Source organism: Pezoporus flaviventris, unplaced genomic scaffold (assembly GCF_033815535.1).
Source record: "Pezoporus flaviventris isolate CSIRO_AGI_PZ_B2104156 unplaced genomic scaffold, CSIRO_AGI_Pfla_v1 ptg000041l, whole genome shotgun sequence".
Lineage (NCBI taxonomy): Eukaryota > Metazoa > Chordata > Aves > Psittaciformes > Psittacidae > Pezoporus > Pezoporus flaviventris.
Window position 1 is genome coordinate 9615543 of NW_026892589.1, and position 25373 is coordinate 9640915.

At 37.8% G+C, this 25373-nt stretch overlaps 1 protein-coding gene across 3 annotated transcripts in view; it reads right to left on the reverse strand.

The window, feature by feature from the left end:
- Positions 1–25373, reverse strand: part of ADGRD1 (adhesion G protein-coupled receptor D1) — a 140557-nt gene that overhangs the window by 93057 nt on the left and 22127 nt on the right. For all 3 annotated transcript variants that reach the window (XM_061466146.1, XM_061466147.1, XM_061466145.1), the window contains 4 exons: positions 25203–25320; positions 24159–24269; positions 22366–22441; positions 20367–20508 (listed from right to left, as the gene is read on the reverse strand). In XM_061466146.1, coding sequence (XP_061322130.1) covers positions 20367–20508; positions 22366–22441; positions 24159–24269; positions 25203–25320 — 447 coding nt within the window. The remainder of the gene's footprint in view (positions 1–20366; positions 20509–22365; positions 22442–24158; positions 24270–25202; positions 25321–25373) is intronic.

The window sequence follows — 25373 nt, forward strand, 5'->3', positions numbered from 1 at the left end:
CAAGGAACCTTGATGACTTTGAAGAACTAATTGGAAAGACCTAATTCTCATGCAATCACTCTACTGCCAAAGTCTGTATCAGGTCATTTAAGCAGGTCAAAAAAACCCTTTTAACAACATGCTTTAGATCACAGTAAATTTGGGGAAATACATATTCACATTATAAGTGTATTATGTCCATGTAAGGTGAGGCACAACCATTAACGGGTATCTCATCAGAAAATAATGTCTGACCTGATCTTTTCTCTAAACTGGATACATGCTCCCATTTTTAGAGCAGCTTAAAGAAGAGCTGGAGCTGGTCTCTGTCTCCTACTACACTGTAGCAGAAGTGGCAAATGGCAAACAATAGCTGAGGCATTTCCTAAGTGGCAGCTCTAGCTGGAGGGAGCACGGATTCATACCATCAGACATGGGGCTGACTCACCAGCCTGTGTTTACACCTCCCGCTCCAAGAACCTATTTTGACAGCACACAGTGTGTGCTACCACCCGCCATGAAGAACATTCCTGGAAGGGAGTTTCTCGCTTTCTTTTGCAACTGATATAACTTTAAAGGTATTTTTCTAATTTAGCATCTGCATTTTATTTATTTCTCCTAAGACAGACTTTACAATGCTCTTGTTTCTTCACAAGCAACAGCTGTCAGGTTTGATGAGAAACTCTACATTTTACAGAACAAAGATCTTAGGCCAATGCTTTATCCACACACAACCAGAGAAAATCCTCTTCCTCTATCTCACACAAGAATTTAGAGGATTAAGATCCATTTGGTCTCTTATGCAATTCTACTATTAACATGGAACGTTGTTCACAGTAAAATGGGCTCTTTACAGAGTTGTTGTAAAGTTTGGCTAAAAATACCCCCAGTCCAAATTTTCAGTCCAATTTCCACCTCTGCTGTATTTTTACATCCACAAATGTCAAATACAGGACTCCCAGCTTCAGGAAATTCTTTGACATGTTTAAGTCTATTCCTATGTCATTCCCTTTGGGACAGTCATTTTTTAGCAGCATCTTGTTTCTGCTCATACTGTATTTTAGGCAAGGCACTTTTTGGAGAAGATCTGGGTTTAATTTACATTTGAGTGACTGCCTCTGCACAATGGCCATTCACAATGAACACGTTCAAGGAACTTAACAGCCTTATGACTTGCTGTTTCCTGACCTAGTTCCAATCGATAGCATCTGTAGGAAAAAAATATTTTTTTTTAATTTGCTTTTGTTGTCTAAAAAAAATTAATGCCAGCAGTACTGGAACGTAAAAACTTATTAATAAATCAAGTTTTTGTCTGCTTTGTCAAGTTTTTCACTGCTTAGAGATTCCAGCATAATGGCTTGCTAGTAATATCCTATCTATGAATGCAAATTAAGTAAGCATGCTAATTGGGGTCCGGTAGCAGTTACCTTATGCACGTATTTTGTTTGAAAAAAAAATAATCCGACCAGTTACCAGCTCAAATCTTGTCACCATACAAAATTACGTACATGTATCTTTAACCAAATGATGCTAAAATTATGTTATTTCTATTTCAAATTAACATCTTGCATATCTTACTTATTCATGATTTTTAGAAGATGAAGGTTACTCAAACTTGAATTAAAATCAAAGCACAGTGTATTACAAGGTTTTTCACAAGGACATTGCTGTTGCAAATGCCATTAACAGAGAGAAGCCATTATACTACTAAGGAGATACGTGTAATCTGTAGTTACATTAACTGTGAGGAATTGATATGTTTAAGTAACAAAATAGGAATACTAGCTGCATTATTTGAGTACTGGTCTATGCAACTGACACTGAAAAAGCTTTCTCAATTCCATAATCCTTAATATATTTTATGTCTAGATATCAATTCTCTTTCATGGATCTTAACTGCATTAGTTTCAAAAGCTATGTGTCCATAACAGCTTAAATCCAATCCTCTGAAGCCAAACACAGACCTCCCACCATCTTTGATCAAACCCAGTAGATGAAATGAAGATTTTCTTTAAATCTTGGAATCAAGACTGCAACTCTTCAAGGTACTAGTTAGATAGGAGACATTAAGCACAGGTAGGCTTACAGTCTAAAATTGCTTCTTATTTTGAAACTTAATTGTAGGAATAAGCATATCTGTTACTGCAATAAGATCATAATCATTTATTTCTTAGGTGCATGTCCTGGGTTCAGCAGTAGCAGTCATGTTTCTCCTCCTTGGTAGCTGGTGCAGTGCTGTGTTTTGACTTTCGGCCTGGGAACAGAACTGATAGAGATGTTTTGGTTTGGCCAAGGACTTTGTGAGCCTCATGCTCTGCCAGGGAGGAGGGGAAGCCGGGAGGAAGCAGAGACAGGACACCTGACCCAAACTGACCAAAGAGCTATTCCATACCACAGCACGTCATGCCCAGGATGTAACTGGGAGTTAGCCGGAAGGGCTGGGAGACTGCAGGGTTGGAGGAGGTATCGGTCGGAGCTTGGTCGGGCTTGGGGGCCGAGTTATCGGTCAGCTGGTGCTGAGGTGTTGTATTCTCTTCCCTTGTTATTTCCTTTATCATTATTATCATTGGTGGTAGCAGTAGTGATTTGTGTTATACCTTAGTTACTAAACTGTTCTTATCTCAACCCGTGGGAGTTGCATTCTTTTCGATTCTCCTCTCCGTCCCTCCGGGAGCAGGGGGAGGGCACGAAAGGGGGGGAAGTGAGTGAACGAATTACCTGACTGGGTTTAAACCACGACAGTGCAAAAACAGGAATTCACTCAGCAGAATGTTAGGAAACATAAAACTTATGAACACCTTAAAAATTTAACTAAAATGAAAGCATGAGAGCAAGTTTCAAGAGTGACTGAACCTTAAGAGCAAGCAGACACCTTTGCCTCTAAAAGCTTTCTGCAAAAATATCTTAAGTTTTCACAAATGGCTTTTTCTCCGTTATAGTAGGAAACAAAAAGGATTTCAAAAGAGACTTTCTGTCCATAAAGAAAAACACAGCACAAACAGGGTACTGCAGATTTAGCTATGCCAGTATCTTTTCCTGAAGGCAATTATTACTAGTTGATCCACCCAGAACTGGAACAGTGAAGCAGATGTGTTATTTGAGCTGTGTTTAGTTTATTCAACGCACATCTCCTGTGATAACATTTTCAGGAAAAAAAATCATCTCCCCTGCCTGGTGTTCTCCACCAAGCACATTCCTTCCCCAGCCTAGCCTGGCCTGGCAGCAGCAGGCACAGCCGTGTTGGAAGGCGCTGCCTCATTGCTAACATTTTCTTAAAGTCTGGAGTTTTTGTAGCTAGCATGAGTAGGACAGAATGAACCCTGGAAAATACTTACACAGATTATATCAAAGGAATGCAGGGCAAGGATTAAATTATAAACCAAAGTGACTTTAAATGAAATAACACAGCAGGTTGTGATGGTTATTTGATAGTCATTTAGTATCCAACTTTCAAGATACAACAGAGGAGTAGGTGGTAGATGGTGAGAAATAGGAGTGGAGTCCTGGCTTGCCTGAAGGCTTGTATGATACCCCAGGTGGGGTCTACATGCCGCCTCCTTCCATCTCTCCAAAACTACTTCTCCTTGACTTGGTGCCTAGAAAATTTGGTCACCTTAATACGTAGTTGGCAACATCTCAGTGTAAAAGTCTACACTGACATCTGAAAGTGATTGTTTTCCTGCCCACACTGGAGGAATGTTTCCCCACAGGACTAAGGAATTTTATGAGTGTTATAAAAAGTTACTGGCACTACAACATATTATCACTGTGGCATAAATTACTGAGCTGCACATCAGCCACAGGCCAGCTAGGATGGCAGCCAGAGCCATCTCTTTCCTCTGCAAGAGCTGCATGGAGAATTGCCTCCCTTTGCAGCCTTCATCCTCAGTGTCACCTAGTGTATTCCTCCTCAGGAGGGATGGAGCCAAGCCAGAAGACAGAGAGGGACAGAGCAGAATGCTCGTGCATACTGATCATAATACAACCATAGCAGCAAAAAATATTCTATCACATCTGTCTTACTGCCAGTAAGAGGAACAATAAAACACCATATTTCATCAACAGGTACCAAAGCTGCAGCTGGTTTTGTCATACTCTCAAGCCTGGACTAAATTAAAAAGAGTATACTCGAATATACCTAAGTATACTTAATTCTTAAGATATAAGATACTTAGATTCTCCTCAGAGCATACATTTCAGCTGCACAGTTATGTTTTTCAAGCACTCTGAAATTTATCTTTATTTTTAGACCATGTTTTCTTGGAGTTGTCAGACACTGTGATAGAAGGAGGTATTGTGTATAAAATGCAAAATACTGAGATCTATATTGTCCCTCATATTCCTAAACCAAACGTGCCTGAGCTTCCTCCCAAGTGAATATTACACAAATGCATCTGCACCAACCCAGGCTCACCCAGTGCAAAAGGGGAACCAAGCTGAGCGTAGGTGCAGTGTGGTTCCTACCTGGTCCTTTCATGTGGGGAGGAAAGCAGCATCCAAGCCCTGCTCCACTCATCAAGAGTTATGTAACTGAAGCAATACTATATTGTGAATACTGTAACTTAGCCCAAACTACAGGTAGGTAATATAACTTCATCTCTTGCTCAGAAACCCAGTGCTATGAGGGAATGTCACAGACAAATGAGAGACTGTAGCTCACACTGAAACAATCTGAATGCAGGGGTTGTCTTCATTTCCCATTAGTATGGAAGCTCCAGCCTTGTCAGTGATGCATCAGTGGTTCCAAGACACATTTTTGTTTTTAGAGCTCTATAGCTCTGGGCTGAAATATCACATTTGTGATGTCATCAAAACATACAAAAATTGATTCAATCATGCAAGAAAGAACATGAGGAAAAATACAGGACTTTGATAGTCTCAGTACCTTTGCCTTTCAAATTTTTTTTCTCCATCTTTCTAAATGCATTCATTAGGTTTAAACTGTGCATACTACAGAAAATCCAAAAAGGGGGAATTTCTCAGCAAGTAATCCAACCTTCAATCATTACAAATATAAATCTTTATATCTCATCTGTACAGTCTTTACACTAAGCACAAATAATACTTTCAGTTCTTTAATGCATCTCTGGTGCTCCCCTCACCGTATTGTCCACAGCAGGGAAATTCCTCAGGAGTGCTGATCAGAGTGACTGTGCAGTAACACACATCAGGTGGGTTTTAGATGAACAAACCTAAATGTTGATCACACCAGTTTCCCTTCATATCAGTGGAGACAAATAAGAGTAATTCAGAAAACATATCATCAAGAAACACTTTGGCATGAGATGGATTATATCCTGGAAGAGCTAACATCTCTTCTTGATGATACAAATAGTGTGGAATGTTGAGCTAACAGGGATGTCAGCTGTATAGGATGTTAAAATACATAAGTGTTATGCTAACACATCCTCACCAGGGTCTTCAGCTGCAAACAGGGTGCAAGCTTCATTCAAACAGAGGGCAGCTGGAGAGTCAAATGCTTTTATGGATCTTGCCCTACACATTTTCTGATTTGCTATAGGGACTCACTGGAACAGCAGTCAGTGAAACTCCATGTCCCAGTCACTGGACTATTCTTCCTACCTCTGGACCACTGGAAGGTCCAATAAGAGCTTTTGCTGCCCTTCAAAATAGATGAAGGGCAGACAACAGACCCCTAACATTTTGGCTTAATAACATACAATTCATAAGCTAACTCTTTGCTAGCACTAGGATAGATACAGGATGCAGAAGTCAATGCAAAAAGCTATGGCACAAAAATGATGATCTAAAATAAAATACCATAAGACAGACACAGAAGTATAGGTATAAAGTATTAATTAAAATTATGTTCTACAAGACTTGCACACCAGCAAAGACAGGGATGAAGTGTGCAACCAGAAAACGTAAGTGAAAAGCAGCTTTTAGAAGTAGTGCTGGTACAAAGTCATTGTATTAATTGCCTTTATACAACTGATCACTGTATTTAATCCATTAAATCTCTGTGGGGTTTGGCATTAGTGAAGATAGAATCAGGCAAATGAGTACAAAACACTTATGAAATACCTGATACCAAGGAAAAAAAGTCACAGCTTGCAAGAAATGCAAAACTCAGCCTTTCTGCTTACTTTGTAACTTGAAGATGTTGCATCTAGTTTAGATAAGTGGGACTACCGGAAAAGTTGCCTTTCCGTAATACACTGTACCTCTGCTTTACAGTATACTTCTACATTCATTAAGATCATTATTATATAAATAATATCTTTCCAACACCAAGCAAGAAAATCTTGTTAGTTCTTCTCAGATAGGATAAGGAGCCTCCATGGACTCTGCTTCCCCTAATACAAGGGACAGCAGGATGGCAGTGCAAGATCTAAACAGCATCAAAGGATCATGGCTTGGTCAGCCACCACGTTTGAACTTAAGGCATAATGAAGGAAACCAATTTGGGATGTTTCCCAGAAGCAATGAGCAAGTTACCCAGTAGATCTTTCCTTTTACATTCACGATTTGGCTGCATCTTATGGAGTTTTTTTACTGTATGGGTTTTCAGAATATACATCTCTTCTGAGCATTTCAACAGCATGTATAATTCAAGCCATCAAGTACTTTTGGTGATCCCCAAATTCATGGATTAGTGAATTCACTGAAGTAGCACAATTTTAAGTCAAGAGCCACAGTTCAAAATTTGGCTTTTCGGAGTCTGCCTTCCAGGAACGCTCTTTAGTAACCACTTAGAAGTTGCTGCTCTGCTGAATACTCTTGCCAGTACACTTATTTTCTGCTGGCCCAGTGACAGTTGCAGGAAGCAAACTACTTTTTTTTTCCTTAAGTGTAAGGATACCATTCTCCTATCTAATACTTACTAGGTCTAACTTTGCTCAAGAGATAGACAGCGAATGAGTTAAAATATGTAAATCTAGTTCTAGGGTATACAAAATAGCCAAGTTGAGGGAAGTAAAAAGCTAATCAACAGTTAGAAAAAAGGAAATATACAACAAAACAAAATACACTACAGTCAACTTGTGCTTTCCTTCCTTTGGGTATAGACTTTACTACAAAAAAGCACTAAGTCTCTACAATTCTTTCTACAAATTCTACTGCAAGTATATCTATCATTCCATCAGGTTTGAGGTTCACGGGGTATACTTGGGTTTGATGTTTATGTGGTCAGCCAAGAAATTCATGATTTAAAGTGACATCACATACTCCAAGGTGGTTAGATACATGTGAAGTTATACATATCTTAAAAAAAAATTACCAGGCTTAATAACACATTTATAAGGAGCTTGTTCCCTCCATGCTTCCCTCCATTGCTTCCTCCATTACCAGCCCTCAAGGGATTGTGTGAGACCTGTATACTGAATAACAATCTATTTCACTCCTCCCAACTGGTCATTCCCATTAAGGCTAAAGAGAAATCAACAAAAGAAAATAAGGCAGAAAAATCCCTGCTAGACAAATTACGTATGCCTAGTTGGGATTTAAGGGCAGGAATTTCAGTGCCAGAGACCTGTGCTTGGTGCTGCAGCTGTGCACACTGGCTCCAACTCGAAACAGAAACCTGCACGTGTAAAGCAGGTGGCCGCATTGAGAAGCGTCCTCACATCTGTGTACGGGTACACACCTTCACTGCTCCTACCAGTCTGGCTATGAATGCAGTAATAAATGGGCCTTCAGTATCTAGCTCAAGCTCACTTAGTAAAAGCTTTGACCCAAAAGATTAAAAGTTAACCTCACCTTATCACATGGAAAGCTCTGAAGTGAATGAGCTGACAGCACTCGGCCATTTGCAAGAGAACTCAGTCCTGCAGAGGAGGCTGAATTCATGCCTATTTCCCTCACAGTGGGTAACTGTTCCCAAGAGCAAAGTAATGCTTCTCTGAAACAGAAATGCTGTTTGTGCTCTATTTTCTCTTGCTATATTAAATTATTCCCTGGATGGTTTTCCTCCTTTGCCCACACCTCTCTCACCCTCACTAACACTTTGTCTAACTCTTGGCAGATTTTCAGTGTAAATATTTCTGTTCCTTGAAGGAATTTACACAGAGCCCAACTGCTTTGCAAAGCAGAAATGCATGAAGCTGTCATAGTTCCTTGGTGTCAGTTTAGGAGGACTCAACACTGCATTCACAGGACCAAGAAAGGGAACACTGAGCTCCTCTCTAAGTGTGTTCTGCCATTCATCAAACAACTTTGGTTTAAGAGTTAGTTTTAAGTATCAAAGTTTTTATATGCCAGCCTGAAACAATGGTCTGGAATGCTTTTACTGCTAGTGTTCAACAGGTTTGCAGTAGTCCTGTTTTTGCAAATTTGAGCAGGTTCTGAAAGTACAATGGCTGTTACAGAAGGCTCTGGAATCCTCTGTGGCAGGGTCTGAGAATGTCTTTCCTGGAGGAGGTGCCCTCAGTTAGTACAAACTGGCACTGTTTTATTAACTTCTGTGAACTCCTGCTGATGGACTCCATCTGAGAACCTGCACCCAACTAAATGTTTAGCCAGTTTCTATAGCCATGTTTTCTCTGCAGCTTGAGCAAGAACAAACAAGACTGTTGGACTAGAAAAGAGATCATCACAACAGTTTTATATATTGAAATCAATGGAAATCAGGCCTTCAACACTGACAAGGGGGAAAATTTTGCATTAGTTACAACACAACCATTACATAGATATTAAACTGAGAAATCAGAGATTAGAATAAAAATTCAATACTCTTTTAGCCTTTTAATTAGTTGGAATGCATAATTAATCACATTACATTGAAAGGCTGACTTTCTTGACAAAGACAAATGGATCCAGTTCTGACAGCCTAAGCAGTACTCCTAAAAAAAATTATCATTTGTCTGCCAGATGAAAAATCAATAAAATTTATTTTTAGGTTGAAGCAGGAAAAACCCACCAAAAAAAAAAAGCAGCTTTCTCCCAAATCTGAGATTCCACAACTTACTGAGGATAGAATTGTCATCACCAATAGCAAGTGGGAACCAGTAAGATTTCAGCAGCTTAAACGAATAATTATAAACATTTCTCAGGAAAACCAAAGTCCCTGGTGTGTCTGGTGCTTTCTCCAGATTTATTCTGTTGCAAGACATATTTGATATCAATTATCACAGCAGACAGAAACAAGGAATGAAAAATCCAGACAGCAGTGCTCTGCAATTACCACTATTGACATTATTTAAAACGTCTTTAGGCTAATAAAAAGTCTATTATAAAATTGTTGTCAAAGAGCGGCATAATTCACACACAGTTTAACATGACCAGTCTTATGTGCCACAGGATATTTTTTCCCTCGTGACTTTATTAATTAAAAAACTCCTTGAGTGTTCAGTTTATGCGTTCTCTATCTTACATCCACAGAGAGACTATGAAAGTGTCCACCCTACATTGGCTCACTGCAAAAGTACCAGATCTTACAGAGGCTTTTCGCACCGACTTCTAATGAAACTTGAGTGTTTATTTGAACTAATACTGCAACTTATTTCTCTGAAATCAACCAACATTTTACTAAAAATATCTGTGCCTCTGAGACATGACTTTCTACACTTATCCTCACAAATATTTCCAAGCTTACCTTTATAAAAAAAAACATTCTGTGGCCTCCTGCATTAGTTTTATACATAAAGCATCTCCATTTGAATAACAAATAAGAGAAACATCAAAGTCCAATACTGAGGAAAATAATTCTCAAAAGAGAAAAAAAAAAGACTTCAAAAAAAATCCTTGCATTCTCCTTTCTAATTTTTCTTTTTCCCCTCATTTTCTAAGAGGTTAATATTCTAAAATAGAACTTTAAATTCATTCAGTTTTAATACACTGCAAATTAAATTTCTATTTCATTTTATTTGTTCATGGGATTTGTCTATGATTTTTACATCATCTATCTTTTCTTGTTTAGCACTAAATAATACTCGACTTCAGCAAAGTATATGACAATGTGCTTGATTGAAATCACATGACTAATGCCTGTAAAACATGTTGCTTTACTCTCTTTGCTAAATTGTGATGCTCTGGTTGTCATACTTAAAAGCATTATCACATAAACCCTGCCTTCATCTACAGTGCACTTTCCCCTTCAAAACATATGTTAGTCATTAAATAATAGCATGATAGCTAGAACAGATCAAGATTACTGGCACACACTGCAAGTCACTGCAGAGTTGGGAAGGACTCTACCGGAAGGGTTTTGGGGTGGGGGGGAACATGTGTGTGTGTGTGTGTGCTATATTTTAACAAAAAAAATCCCCAAACACAAACCAAACACCTAAAAAAGGGAAAATCCCTTCTTATCATCTGCACATTTCCTGTTAATGAAAAAACACAACTCCAAGCTTCTATTACTAGCTGTTAATATCATTATCTACCAGCTCTACTGCAAAGCAGAGGGAGTCAAGCTCAAATGCCTGGTGTAACAAGCAGTGGGGAGGGAAATAAGCAAACCCAGAAATTACCATCCACAGATTTCTCTGAAGTATGACTCCTCTGCCATTACTAAGCTAAAATTAGCATTCTCTTCTAAGCCAAAGTTTTTATTTACATTGTGTGAGCTGAATACAAGCATTGTTTAAGACTGGTGCTATTACTGTAATGCAGCCTATACTTAGCATAGAGCTGCCTTGTAATAAGCATGGTCACAGCCACAATACAGTATCAGGTGGCTGTGGGTTTGCTTTAGAAGAAACCCCACTGTGGAAATTCACAGGCAGCTCACACTCACCACTGCCTAACAGGTGCCCTGTTTTGTCATTGATGGTTAAATGCAAAAGCTCAGGAGTGTATTAGAAAGGGCAGAATTATTTCTGTACTAATGACGCTCACCAACAGCAGCAGAGCAAGTCTTTGCCTCCCTTAGGCTGTGTAACTGGTACCTCCCCTTCAGTCTTCCCCACTTTGCTGTTACGGCTGTGAGAACTCCACTCTGAATGTGGACCATACTGTAGTTTTCCCATTCAGTGGTACAAACCAATATTCACAGCATTTTGCTATAGGAATTATTACTACTTAAATGTACAAAAAAAAACACAAACAAAAAAATCAATTTGCATTAAGTAGACTCAAGTTTTCAAATCCTCCTCTTCCTTACTATAAATTAATTCATTTGGAAACAGTCCACTACATTATCACCAGAACAGCAAACTTGAAGACAACTTTTCAATCCGCATTATCCCAAAGTAAGCTTTTTTAGTTCCACAAAACCATACTGAACTCCCTTGCATTCATTATTCACGTCTAATGTGTGCAACATGCCAATATGCAACTTTCAAAAATTCCTAGTCAGATCCCTCTTAACTGACAGCCAACACAGAGGAGCTTCATGGTCAAAAAGCTTGACAAATACATCTGAATTTTCCTATTACCATCCATATATCCTTCTAGATCTTGTACTCATTTGGACAGCCCCTCTCCAAAAAACCCAGAACTGATTCGTGAGGTAAAACAAATACCCTAGAGCTTTTCCACAGCACTTTTCTAAACCGCAGTATGTGAAAAAGGATGTATTCATTTAAAAACATGTCCCATCTTCACAACAGTTAGCCTTTCATTAACTTATCATTTTTAGTGCATTTTGACGTATGTTTCCAAGGCAGCAGTGTATAACTCAGGAGCACAAAAATAGATCTAGTATATTTACCAGTTTCTGAGTAAAGCATCATTTGTTTATATGCATTTAAATATTGGTCATTCATGCCATATAAATTATTCCCACAAGCTTAAGAGGTTTCACAGACATGGGCAGAAATGCCAGAAATCTAGGAACTTGGAATACAAGCATGTGATAATGTCTTGGACTGGCAAGTGAGAAATGTGAACCCACAATCTAAAAGGCAAAGAGCATGAGCAAGTTCAAACCACACAGAATTAATGAAAGTAGCTCAGTTCCCTCAACACTTAGCCCTAATGTTTTGAACTTGCCACTGGTACAAAAAAAAAAAACAAACAAACCAGCAACTGTTACACCAAACTATCTAAAAGAGAATGTACAACAGGTTACTCAGATCCCTTACGACTAAAAGCAATACAAAAAAAAAGCAGATTAAAATATAGTTGTAGATGGCACCTCAGCTGAAATACCTAGCGAGAAATTTTGTAGTGAGCTTTCTACTTGTTAACTACTTAAATGTAAGTGCTGACAGAACTTTACATTTTCAGAAGATATTTGTACACAGAGCTGTATTCCTCATAACACTGTCCCACTTAACTGTACAACAAGTGGTATTGCGGAAACTCTGCCTTTCTGAGATACACATAAGATATTAGAGACAGAAAACTGCCTTAAGAGCAATTCTCAGCACTTAGGGACACGGGTCTTGTCTATTTTAATTCTTGCCATATGTGAAAATACAGTAAGAAAATTAGTGTAGGGAAACCTAGATCTTAAAGCTTACCACTGTGTGTAAGACTTCCATTATAAATCCAGACAACGTAACTCAGCTGTAATGTGATGGATCAAAATTACAAATCAAGGGAAACAGACAACAACATCTTTCTTAAACACCACAACAACTTGCCTGGAAGCTAGTCTTCCTTGTCTGGAAGACAGAGTTAAACCTCTCTAGAGTTCAGTCAATGGGTCCTGAATATCTGCCAAGTCCTTCCTTCTTTTGCTTCTATAAGGTTATTTAAGATGTTACTAATGGGGAGACAGCAATGCATTAGCATTAGATTTCTATTCACTAAAACCACTGGCTGCCAGCATAATCGACAGACAAACTATCAAAAAAATATCTGCATTTTTACTCTGTGGAATTGATTCTATGTCTCCAAATTGTTATGAATAATGAAGAATGGAGTTGTGCCAATTAGATCACCATTTGCGTGAGGACTGAAAGCTTGGCCCCATGGAAGTCAGCAGTTCTACTACTGGTTGTAACTAAATTTGAATTTTACCCTTTATATTTAATGTATCTCTTTACAAAACAGTTTTGAAAACACGCTCCCTCCAACTGTCTGACTGTAGTGAATTTCAAGTTCTCAATCGGCAAAATTATATATATATATTTTTAAATAGGGTCAGAAATAATTTGGGCATTTTGGTTCTAAATCCAGCTTCTTGCCATTTTAAATGCTGCAGTTTATTTCTGCCACTTCAAAACAGCTTGACCTCATCAAGAGAGATTTTACAGGACCCATGTTCACAGTGGGGGATTAGAGACTGGTGGTACGTTATTCTTACATTTCTGTTTATGATTTTAAACATAAAAGCAAGTAACATCTGAATGTTGGCTTTCCAGTAACTTATTTCATAACATTTAAATACATATATATCTGTATTAACACTGTACAATGAAATCTGTTTTATAGCAGAAACCCTGAGAGTTCCTTAAATGTAGCACAACTCTTGCTATAATCCACTACCACATGCAAGGATGCTTTGAGGATGCAGTCACTGATGAGGAGCTTAAACAAGAGGAATCAAATCAAATTTAAAAATTGTGTTCACATCTGCAACAGAACTCTACATCACTGGGCCAGATTTGATCACATCAAATATAAACCCTCTAATTTTCCCTTCTCCTCCTGTGACGAATGTTCAATCACAGGCAGAGTGTGAAGCAGCATAAGATGCTGCAGTTCTGTTAAATAGGATGACTGTGGGATTCAGTTTGGGGTTTAAAGTCAGCAAGATTTTTCAAACTTTATTGCTTGGTATTGACTGACTTCCAACTGCTGATGCACTGTCCCTTGCAAGCAGAAATTTGTAAGAGGAAAAGCAGATGCTTTTTGCTGTAGATTGATAACTCTGTTCCAGTCACCAGTGGTTATTTTCTTTAAGAAAGAGGTAATTTTATAGATAGACTAAGTGGAAGCTGGCATATAAAGTTACCCACATATCCAAAAAATAAAAGTCAGCAACTAAATTCAAACTGAAAGAAAACTTCACTTGCATACTTCCAAAATCATCCAATAACTTCATGATGGCCTCACTCCTCTTGTAATATCCACCTCAAAGGCAAATAACTCATTTACAAAGAAATCTTGAGGACTTGTTTCATGACAAATGACTGATACACAGGGAAGTATTGTGCCTCCAAAGGCTTAAGTTTGTTCTGACATGGAAATGAAACCATCTATGAATTTGAGCTTATTACAGTGCAATCCTGTTTTTTATAGCAGGCAATCTTCAATGTGCTTAATAAAAAAAAAAAATCTATATTTTTTGTTCCTGTGCTTTTCTAGGTTTTCAGAATGGATTCCTATGAGAAAGTAAGTCCTGCAATGTTTCTGCTAATAACATTAACAATACAGAACTACTGCTTTATTGTTAGAGATGCTGTATATCATTGTAATGACTACTTGTATTTTTGTCCACGAACAAAAAAATCAGCTGCAACTTTATCTCTCATTTGAACTCAATGGATTTCCTGTATTCCTTATAGCAAAGATTTAACTTGCATAACAAAGTACTGAACTTTGCTTTGCTTTCTAAATTATGAAGACCTGGATTTTTTTTTTTGTTTAAGTGTGGTACACTCTAAGAGTCACAGTTTTCATAAGATTTTATTTAAATTTCACTGGCAAAGTCCATCCAGTGAAAAATTATACCTTTGTTCTGCAGATGAGGGCAAAAGTCATTGGTTTTCCTCAATCGATATATAAATTAGTCAACACTTAACTTGCCATAAAAATAAATTGCCTGCATATTGATTTGTCTCTCTCATGGTAGCACCAATATTTGTGTTGAAACAGGAACTGGTCATACTCCCATTTTAATTTCCTACCAGTAATAATACTAAACAAAGCTTGGGGTACAGCACACTGCTGGCCAGGCAAAAGACAAGAGAGTACGATGATGTTCAGGTACCTTTTAGAGGCTGGAGCTCCACTACCTTATCAAAAGCTTAATGAAAATTTTCCTTAACCTTGTCTCTGTCTCCTGAAGCTGCAAGAGCACTACCAGCACTTTTTCATCATGGGAGAACAGTTACGAGGAGACGAGTTCTGTCTCTTCCATGCACTTTACCATCTCCAAAGTAGTACCCAAGAGAGCACCTCCCAGACACGCAGGCTGCACTTACAATAATGAATAATGATGCTCTTACATGACTCCTGATTTTGGAGATTTAAGAAAGTCGTGTAACAGAATATGAAATGGGATTAAACGGGAAAAGCTGATAAAGCTTCACTGACTAAGCACTCTAGTGAGCAAGTCATTGTGGGGTTCTGCTGGGCAGCATCCATTGCAGAAAGTAAAAGAGCAAAAGCAGAGAAATGATCAAGAGATTAGTTGGTCAAAAAAAATGAGGAAAGCAGCAGCTGTTTGAATGATTCAGTGTAATAATATGGGAGGAAAGATAAGACTTAATGGTCAAGCAGACAACTCCCCAAGTGCTACGTTTGTTAAAATGAACCACATGGAGCAAAGGAATGAGATGGAACAATGCTACAGTAGTAACTTAGCAAAGGGCTCCCCCCCCCCACTCCAAATCAAACAAGTCTTTCCAGTGGCACTTGCCTTAACTGTATTTGGGGAAACCAGCTACATTAAGAATTTCCAGTCTGCATCTACTCTTCATGCAAGGCCCTCCCACAGCATGTAACAGTCAGTGGCTACACCATTTCTCCCTCTGTTGCCTCTTCTGACACTTGCCAGAGTATGTTGCATTTGTATTTCAGCTTTGACATTCATCTTCTCTGAATTTCTGCCTGTGCTGGAATTTCTTGGCTCATACAAATGAAATGTTAGTTCTTCTCTAGCTGCTCCTGCTACGAAAAACCTCTTGCGAGAAACAATTTTACAAAATGTACTGTTGCTTCATACCAAAACATCTGGAAGGGTTGAAATTAAGCTTTCTTCAGCTGCAAACTATCATCAGTCTTATCATCCCACACACACTGAAGGTGTTGGATGAACTACTGTCTTTGGCAACAAAGATAACAGAAATCAGCTAGAGTTGCTGAAGAGCAGAGCATCATCAATTTAAAAATCAGACAAAAAATGTGTCTTCTACCAAAATGTTCCTGAGTAACAACTGACTGTTGTAACTTATTGTATCAACTTTTGCCTATTAGAAGGCTTAGTTCACACAATTTTTTGCCGATAAATGCTTATATTACAACGAATACTACAACCTATTGTGAAGAAATAATTCAAGAAATATGTCTTTAATGTAACTTGACACCTTTACACTCATGCAGAAGTCACATTTTCAGCTGTAATACCACTGGCTAAATATGAGCAACAGTTAGTATGGTTGATCACCTTAATATGTACCTTGCTTTCGTTTTGATCCTCCTTGATGGGCTGAGAGTGTTCCAGTCTATAGAACAACATAGACTACCACATACTACAACCTGACCCAACCAGAAGGTATACTGAGGGAGCAGGTAAGTTCAGAGGAAAATGTGTGTTCACATAGAATATGCTGCAATTACAGGAAATACTAGCTGTCAAGAACATAACTTTCTGGCATCACAGCCTTTGACATAGTTTTTCAGGTAAGGTATAGAAAGAAAATAATTTGTACACACACAGAACAAGCTTCCCATCCTTGGCACAGGTAAAGGTTTACTGTAGTGTGACTAACTTTGAACCAACAGTATAAAATATTTAATCATATTTTAAATACAATTATTAATAGAAGAGCTTAAAAGAGTGACAACAAGAGATCTGAGCCTACAGTGTCAAAGTACTACGGGTTCTCTCTCGTCTTTATCTCGTACTCTAAGCAGCAGGAAGGAAGTGACAGTCACTAAGAAGATCTATGAATGTAATTCTTCAATATGTAAAAAGTCTCAAGCAAAAGGGCCCTCAATGATCCCATAATATCACAAGGAAAGCTATCTTGTATCTACAGAGAAAGAAAATGAGAATTGCTTTTCATCCCCAGGTTTGTCACTGTGTTACAATAGTGGACACTGTGGACAGAGAGAGCAGATAAGCATTCCTCAGAATGGCAGAAAGAAGAAAACAATCACTTAATGTTCTTATGTAAAAACATTATTTTAAATCCTTGATGTAGTCTTCTTGCAAAACAATCCATCTAAAGCTGTTAATATTTTCATAAGATAAAACAAAAAAGAGTAACAGAAAGACCAGTTTCAGGTATTGTGGCACAGTAAAATTTTAGAATAGTAACAATTAAAACAAAAATAACACTGTAAGCAGCAAAATGTACATGTCTGTCCTACCCACAGGGAATCTTTATAAGAATTAAATAAGTAAAATATTTATCCTGTGAAAAAAAATCGGATGCCTTTTTCATCTTGATACACAAGAATTTCTATTTTAAGTCAGTAAGCCATTTTCCACTAATAGAAGCTTGACTAGAAGATTTTCTTCCTCTTCTGTCAGTAGAAAGAATTAGTCCCACGAGAACTCAGCTTCAAGCCTGAACATCAAAGCCTAATGGCTGTAATTACTACCATCCTCTTTTTACATCCCCTCCAATGGAGGGGAGTGCCTGCTCTCCCTAGTGCCTGTACCCATGAAAGCAACAGTGTATACATTAACCATGAGGAGAATTCCCAGCTCCAGTTTGACCTCCAGCCTGTCCCACAGGCTGGGCACCCTTCTCTTCTGTGTACTCTTCCCACTGCCCCATGGTAATTCCTGCAAAAGGAAGCATTAACAAGCCATTTATAAATACTCCCTGCAGTCTTCCCTAATTGATTAGGTATTAATATTGGTTTGTATTGCTTCATGTTTCATACAGAAAGAGGAATTTAATCACCTCAAGCTCCCAAAAGCTATATAAAAAATGCAGACCATTTCAGAGAACCCCAGAGTATCCTTGCTTAAGGGAAGATTTAACTAACAGTAAGTCAGGCTGTGGAATGATAAATGCTCTGTGAAGTTTTGATTTAAGAGGTGATACTCAGTTCACAGACATTCTCTTTGTGACCGTTTCCTAAAATAGACATGTTTTATTTTACACCCTTTTGTTTTCTGTTACTTAATGACTGGCATTTTTCCTATGCACACTAGAAAAAAAAAGGATTAAGATGTTATTAAGCTGGGCCACGCATCACTACAACCACTATAAGAAACCACATTATTCTCCTTTCACTCCTCGCATTTTCATACTTGTAAAATCCAGTAGATGCCATCAGAGCAGCTATAACTTTATCAAATCAACTGAGTAAAGTCAGACGCAAATTTAAATTTTAATAGAGAAAAGCCATTTGTTTGGACTTGCTGTTTTTTTTTTACTTTTTCTTGCTACACTTTCCTCTGAGAACATTACGTGGAACAATCTATAAGAATGAGATCAGTATCCACTTCAAATGTTTCTCTCATTAGCATAAGCAAACAAGCAATATTTTAATGGCTGAAACAGGTTTCTAAACCAGATTTTATGCTCTTGCTTTAGTCTTTACATTCGATCATAATCTTAGATAAATAGGTTGACTTACTCTTCATTTTAGAGTACATGCTTTAACACAGTGATCTTGAACCCTGAATTTCTTTTACATTTTAAATTCTACTTTAATTTCATGAGCAATCATACTCAACTGAATGAATCCACTTCAGAGAGTGAAATAATATCTAGCAAGATAGAAAGGATCTGTGCTTTCTCATCCAAGTAACAGGATGTTGACAATTAATAAGATATAAAAGCCAGTAGCAGATTAGTACCAGAGGGAGTAAGGAAATGACAAGTCCTCTGCCTTTCAGAGGGGTTACCTTCTGTGCTTTATCCATCTCCTTTCAGGGTTGTATGCCTAAGAGCAAAATCTAGCCCAGCTGTTATCTCCATACAGTTTATTGAACAAAGTTTAAGATCATGCTCACTACATTTAGAAATACTTCCCCCTTATAGTTAAAACTCTCAGAACTTCAAATACAAATGTATTTATGGACTGATTTCAGACAGCACTAAGCTACTTTTCCAGTGCTGTTAACACAATGGAATAAGTTTCCCCATTTCCCAAAATGATTTCGAAACATAAAATACAATTTAAAAACCACCACTGACCAAAGCCAAGTCACACCTGAACAGGGGTTAACACGGTAAGACCTGAACATTCCTCAAAATGGAAGTAGCTGTATAAATAGCACAGAGGATAATGGATGGCTGCCCATCAACACATTGACAAATAGCGTTAAGAGCTCTGTAAGAGAAATCAGCCACCCCTCTAATGCACAATATAAAGCACATACTGCTGTAGGTAGAGTCTGAAACTACCAGTCAATCTGTATCTATCATAAACAAAATACATTAGACATATTCATACCACAATTCTACCGATTAAAAGAGTATGAGGCAGCTGTTAGATACAAAATTTCTGCCTGTACACCAAGACCTCAGTGATCTTCACAGCGAAAGCCAACATGCATTAAAAAAACAAACACACACAAAAAAACCACAACACAGGTTTGCTTAACAGCCTACCAGTAAGTAATCATACTAAAGCATGAGGAGGTACCTGAATAAATAAAGCAAAGTACATTTTATAAATGATCTACGCAAAATAATCTTTCCTTCCAAGTGCCCGCCTCTAAGAGTCCACTGGGGACATTCACAAGAGTCCTTAGTTTATAAAACTGGCAGCAAAACAACACCTTTCATTTCTATGCCTTTGGGTTTTTTCATGTATTTGTTTTCTGTTGCCTACTCCATCTTTATCAGAAGCTTAACAGGAAGAAGAGAAACTGGCTTGAGAACAGCCACTGAGAGAAAAATATAATAAATATTCAGGAGAGATGTTTTCTATGAGACATTTTAGAATTGAAATCTTTCTTTTCCATTTCCATTCAATGCTGTAAGTAGGTCACAGATGCTGCATGCCCCATGCCAGCACCTGAGAGCTGCACACAACTACTCACCATTCCTCTGTCAAGACAAAGAAATGCCTTCTTCTTCAAAAGCAAATCAAAATCAGCTAGTTTTCCAGTTTTTTACTGGAATATGCTGATTTAGTGAAATTGAAATGTCTTATCAAAATTGGTCAGTTTCAATAAAATTTGTCTCCATTTTTTTTCAGATTCTTGTGTTTCTTGTCTCTTGTTTCTTAGGTTCAGAATGCTCTGCTCTCTAGAAAGGGTAGTTCACACTAGAACTGCTCCACTCCTATCCCAGGGGATGCTCTGCCCATCATACTTGTGTCTGCCCTTGGAGGAGAACTTTCTCTGGGTTTATTCATGAAAATATTCAAAAACACCTCAGCAATATGGGGATTAAGACCGAAAGCAAAAGCCATAAATGAATTCTTGGTTTTGGAAGCTCTAATGAGAAAGCAGTAATTTATACCATCCTACTGTAGCCTGCACAAACATTCACAGAACAATACATATAGAAAGGCCTAAAGCTACACCTGTCACTTCACCTTTTTCAACATGTGCACCGATCAGCCTTGTGCAGTGATGGAAACTGAAGCCACTGAAGTGCAATGGTTGGAAAAACATAATACTGTAGTCACAAATGCCATCTGAATTGCAACTAAAAATATGGAACCATTTGCCTTACCAATTTGTGGGTGAGCTGGATGGTAATAAGAGGAGATCCTGACAGACTGTGGGACAGCTTGGGTAGAGGTTCCACTTTGACAGAGATAAGGTAACTCGCTGCTGAGATCATATAACCTTTATAGGCAGTAGCTTCAGCAATCCTTGGGAAGAAACAAATATATTAAGGAAGTATAACAACCACATTTTTCTAGTTCACCCACACCACCACTAACACAGAACCTCCTTTTTCCTTTCAAGTCAATGAATTTCCAGCAAGATCTGGCACCACAAGATGCTACAGGACTAGAAACAACACCAAAAAAGTATAGGGAACATCTTTAGACATTAGGGCACTTGAAGTTGTAAGTACTCCTTCATTCTACTCCTCTTTTGCAAAGACTTATAAGCCTTGCTGAAAGTGCCTTTGATAATTAGGAAGAATTCTATGAAGTAAGGGATGTAAGAAAACACTAACCAACCAAAGTGAGAAGGAAACTTGAAGGGGTTTCATGCTGTCTAATTAAACACACATATTAGCGTTTAAGACAGATAAACTCATACATAAAGCATATAAACATACACATAGGAATATATTTAGAAGTATTTCACAGCTTTACTTTGATAAATCGATTATGTCCAATATGGCTCATTAGAGAGTAAGTCAGGTCACGACACAAACAGATAAACTAATCTTCCAGGTAATGCTTTTTTTCTAGGCTAAAGTAATTTTGCAGTACCTAAGGACCCTTTTATTTCTGCTTTCAGCTTAAACTTATGACTTTGGTATTTTTGCACATTTAAGAGTAACTAAGGAGGATAAAATTTTTTAAATTATTAGTAACAAACTGCAGAATTAAAATGGTCACCGTCATCTACCTTTTGATTATGTGAACGAATGGTATTTACTATGAGAAATATGAGCCAAGGCAAATTAACCATCAGCATGCGTTTTCAAACATAGCACACCACTGGGAATAATCAGTTTGCAAATCGCATTAAAAACCACCTTATTTACATCTGCCACCACTTTGCAATGGTTTCTTATTTTCCTCTCAGAAAAAATAAGGTAGTCATGTCAAACATTAAAATAACTTCATTCAGTTCCTCAGCAAGGTAAAATAAAACAGAACTTGTTCAGCACAAACCCAAGCACCAGTTCTTAGTTCTGACACATCAGTATCAGAAACCCAGTAACCAGCATGTGAACTGAATTTGTTCATCTGAGTACAGAATTTGGTACTGCAAAGTTAAACTGAAAAGTTTAAGTATATATAGAAGGACTCAATGTTAAGTAAATGTAAAGACAGGAAGGCAATCCGTGACAGCTGAGATGCTGCATCTTTCCTTCTACTGTCATAAAAACAACAGAAAAAGAGACTGGAAAAGACTGAGAGAAAGTGTAAACTAATATACACACCCCAGTGAAGATCAAATAAAAACAAAGTCATACTAACTTGAAAGTGTAATGATTTACATGAATGGCCTTGCAAAATTCCCTGGGAAACTCCATTGCTGAGAAGTATACAGCTTTGCATTTATCTTATATGCTAACGATTTCATTGATGCAGCATCTAAAACAAGAGGTCTTTAAAGCATTGCCTGGCATTTTTTTTGTTATAAAATTACCTTACGGGTTTCTAGGATTAGTGTTCAGATTTTATCTAAAAAGGGTTGTTATGTTTTCTTGCCCGTTTCATTTAAGTACTTTATCTTTACATGTGTCAGGAGAAAAGATGTAATTTCCTTTTATGAGACAGATTAAAATTATGAAATTCTAATACCAGATCTGAAAAATGGAGAAGACAGAGAAAGACAAACATGTCACTATGTGAATCTATTTTATTACAACATAAAACATCTAATGTAAGCTTTAATCTCTCTCTAGTTAATGACTAGATGTCCTCAGTATTGCAGAATCAGGCTTATGGCTCATAATTTATAGTTGATAATATGACTGTTATAAAGGTATATCGGTAAGGAAATAAGCTCTTACAGCATGAGGGGTCTGAGGTACTTACTTGGTATCCATAGGGTTGATATTATGAAAGAAATAATGCATATTGTGGTAAAGCAGGCCAACAATGGTAATCCAAGCTGTGAAAAAGGAACAGGGGTTATTCCTCAGAGCAACCGTTTAAGCAAGAGAATTCTCTCCTAGACCTGAAACTCCATGTTAAGAACCTTGACTCCTATAGATTTTCATGTCTTTCCTGTAGCAGATTTCTGATGATTCTTTCAAATGAAAAAGTATTAATATCTTACAGTACAGCACAGGAGACATCAAAAGCACAACAGAAGGATGCCTGCCCTGTGCAACTATACTTCAAAAATAAGTTGTTAATCAGTGTCAATTATTAATTCCCACACAGCACTAGAAAGGGTCGCATGACATAGCAGAGTATGTCTCAATGGTAGCCACAGCAATCTCAAAGCTACTTTGCAACCACCTACATTAACTGGCAGTTTATGAAACTCAAACATGGGTGACTAGTTTCCACTTTGGTCATCTATTTGCTGCCTGCATTCCAAATATTTATGGGTTCTCCAGCATCTGAGTGAAGAGACAGACATGTATTTTCTAAGTGTCAGCCACACAGATGTCTTTTACTATCCCTATTGCTGGGTTCCAAGTGTTTATAGTGTCAACTATTTAAAGTGAAATAATAAATTTTTACATTAGATCAGACAGTGCAGAAGTGTGGCCTGAGGGGTGAAGTACTCACAGTGAGCTTTAGCTGAGAAAAAGAGTTAAAATTTAATGGGCTAGCTCATTTCAGGGTACCAAGCACAATTATGTTCTGAAGGAAACTTTAAGTGGGAAAGGAAAAAAAAAGTCCTCTCACATGCTATTTTTGACATTACAAGTTGGTTTGCCATTATAGTTATTGCAGCCTCAAAGCACCTGCAGTGAAGTCTCCAGCTAGAGCCCCCTGCCAGTGCTAAGAAACAAGGCTGCCACCACAAATCAGGTAGGCAGTTCAGTAGTTATTAAAGTATTTCTCACTGCAGCTTATTTGCAGCTAACTTTGCACTTTCTGAATAAGGACCAACTTCCCTTCAACACAGGAAACTGCAGAAAAGTCTCTGCAGTGTAAATTCCATGGGCTGGAATTTAGGGCATATAAATCAGATTTTCAAAGATTTGAGGACGCAAGTAGATGCTTTTCTTTAATAGGCTCCTTCAATCCCTGATTAAAACATAGATAATTAACTTCAAACATTGTTATCTTAGGGTGTTGACTAAAGCTTCCAATTTCTGCCATATCTTGCTTTTGAGATTATTTTGAGTATTAAATTTTAGCTGAGGTATGGATTTCCAAGTCCTGCTTTTTGCCTTGACTGTACTTTACATCTTTATTCTACTTCTGTAGCTGCTGTTGGTTAAACCTGTCATTTTATAGTTTAATCTCATACAACATTTTAAGAGTGATTTTGCATGAAGGGGTAAGTAATACCTGAGTTGACACCTTGGAATTTCTGAAAAATAACCAGTTCAGATAATGAAAAAAGTGGAGTTTTTTTTTAAATTATGGCTTCTCTGCTGCAAAAAGATGTCAAAATTAAACAGCTTCAGTATCTGTGGCCCAGCTCTATTATTCAAGATTAATTCAAGTAATATGAAAATTCTATTACATCAATCATTCATTCAAATGACAGGACAGCTGCTGCTTCTTCCTAGCCAGTATGATCAACAGCAATCTGATTAGTAACTTGAAAAAAATAAAGCATGCAAAAACCTGCTTTCAAGCAAAATCATTTATGGATACCCTGTTTGCATGACTCCGCTCCTCCCTCTAAATCCTCCCTTTACCTTTTTCATGAAAAGCTTCACTGGGAATGGAAATATAACTCTGTCCTCGAGATGGAAATCGATAGTGGGACAAATTCAGCATCTGAGGATGAGTCTTGATCAAGGTGTAATCTGTGTGATAGCCCAAACAAACATATGATTAAATACATAGCCTCTACAACCTACTTGACTATTTAACTAGATTTCCCTAATAGCTAGTACAGCGGCCTCAATTTAAAACTCCAGGTATTTTCAGAAAAATAGAGTAAATTCCCCAGGTATAAAATTGCCTTTTATACCCAGCTCCTTTATGACAGAGAAGGTGGTATGCACATTGTTAATATACCATGGATCACTTCACCCATGCTCAAATGCTAAGCTTACCAGGGCAAGCAAAGCAGATTGATAACACACTCTTCCACTGACATTTGAAGACATTATTTCAGACCTCCACTGCTCCATTTGAGAATGCCAGTATTCAAGAAAGTACGTACCATACATTAATGGTACTAGTGAGTGCTTATTATTTGCCCCCTCACACAGGTCCCAGCAAGTCAGAACAGAATGCCAGGACAGATAAATTAACTTTGCTACCTGTAGCATCCAAAGACACTGATGAAACTAGGGGGCTAGGACACTAAACAGCAGTAAAATAAAACTATCTTAAAAGGTCAAAACTATTCCTACTATTGGCAATCTCTTGCAGAAACATTCAAAATTAAGATTTTTTTTTAGCATTCAGATATCTGCAGCTTTGGAATGCTGCATAGGAGCTCTAGGTCCTTTAACTGCCTATTAGTACAGTATTACTAGATTGATTTCATAGAATTTATGTGCTAAACCCCTCCCCAGTAACCTCAAAGAAGTTCAAGAACAGTCAGAGCAGATTACCTGTAGACTAACTGCACAGTCATATTTCTACAACTGAAACACTGTTTTGTATTCAAAACAGGAAATTATCCTTTTTCATTTCCTCCTTAATGTTGGGAAAAGGACAGGCTACGAAGCACAGAAGCATTTAGGACATCCATACAGCCCAGAGAAAGCACTCTTGCTAAATCCTACCTGCCACAGATGATGTGCCCTCAAGAGTTGAAGGTAAGGAGTTTTCATCCAGATTGCATGTCATATGAGCCATCACACTGTCAATAGTTTGAATTAGACTTCCAAATATGTAAAAGGTCTGTAGGAAAATAAAATAGAAGGCTTTACAACAAAAAAAATGCAGTTCATAGC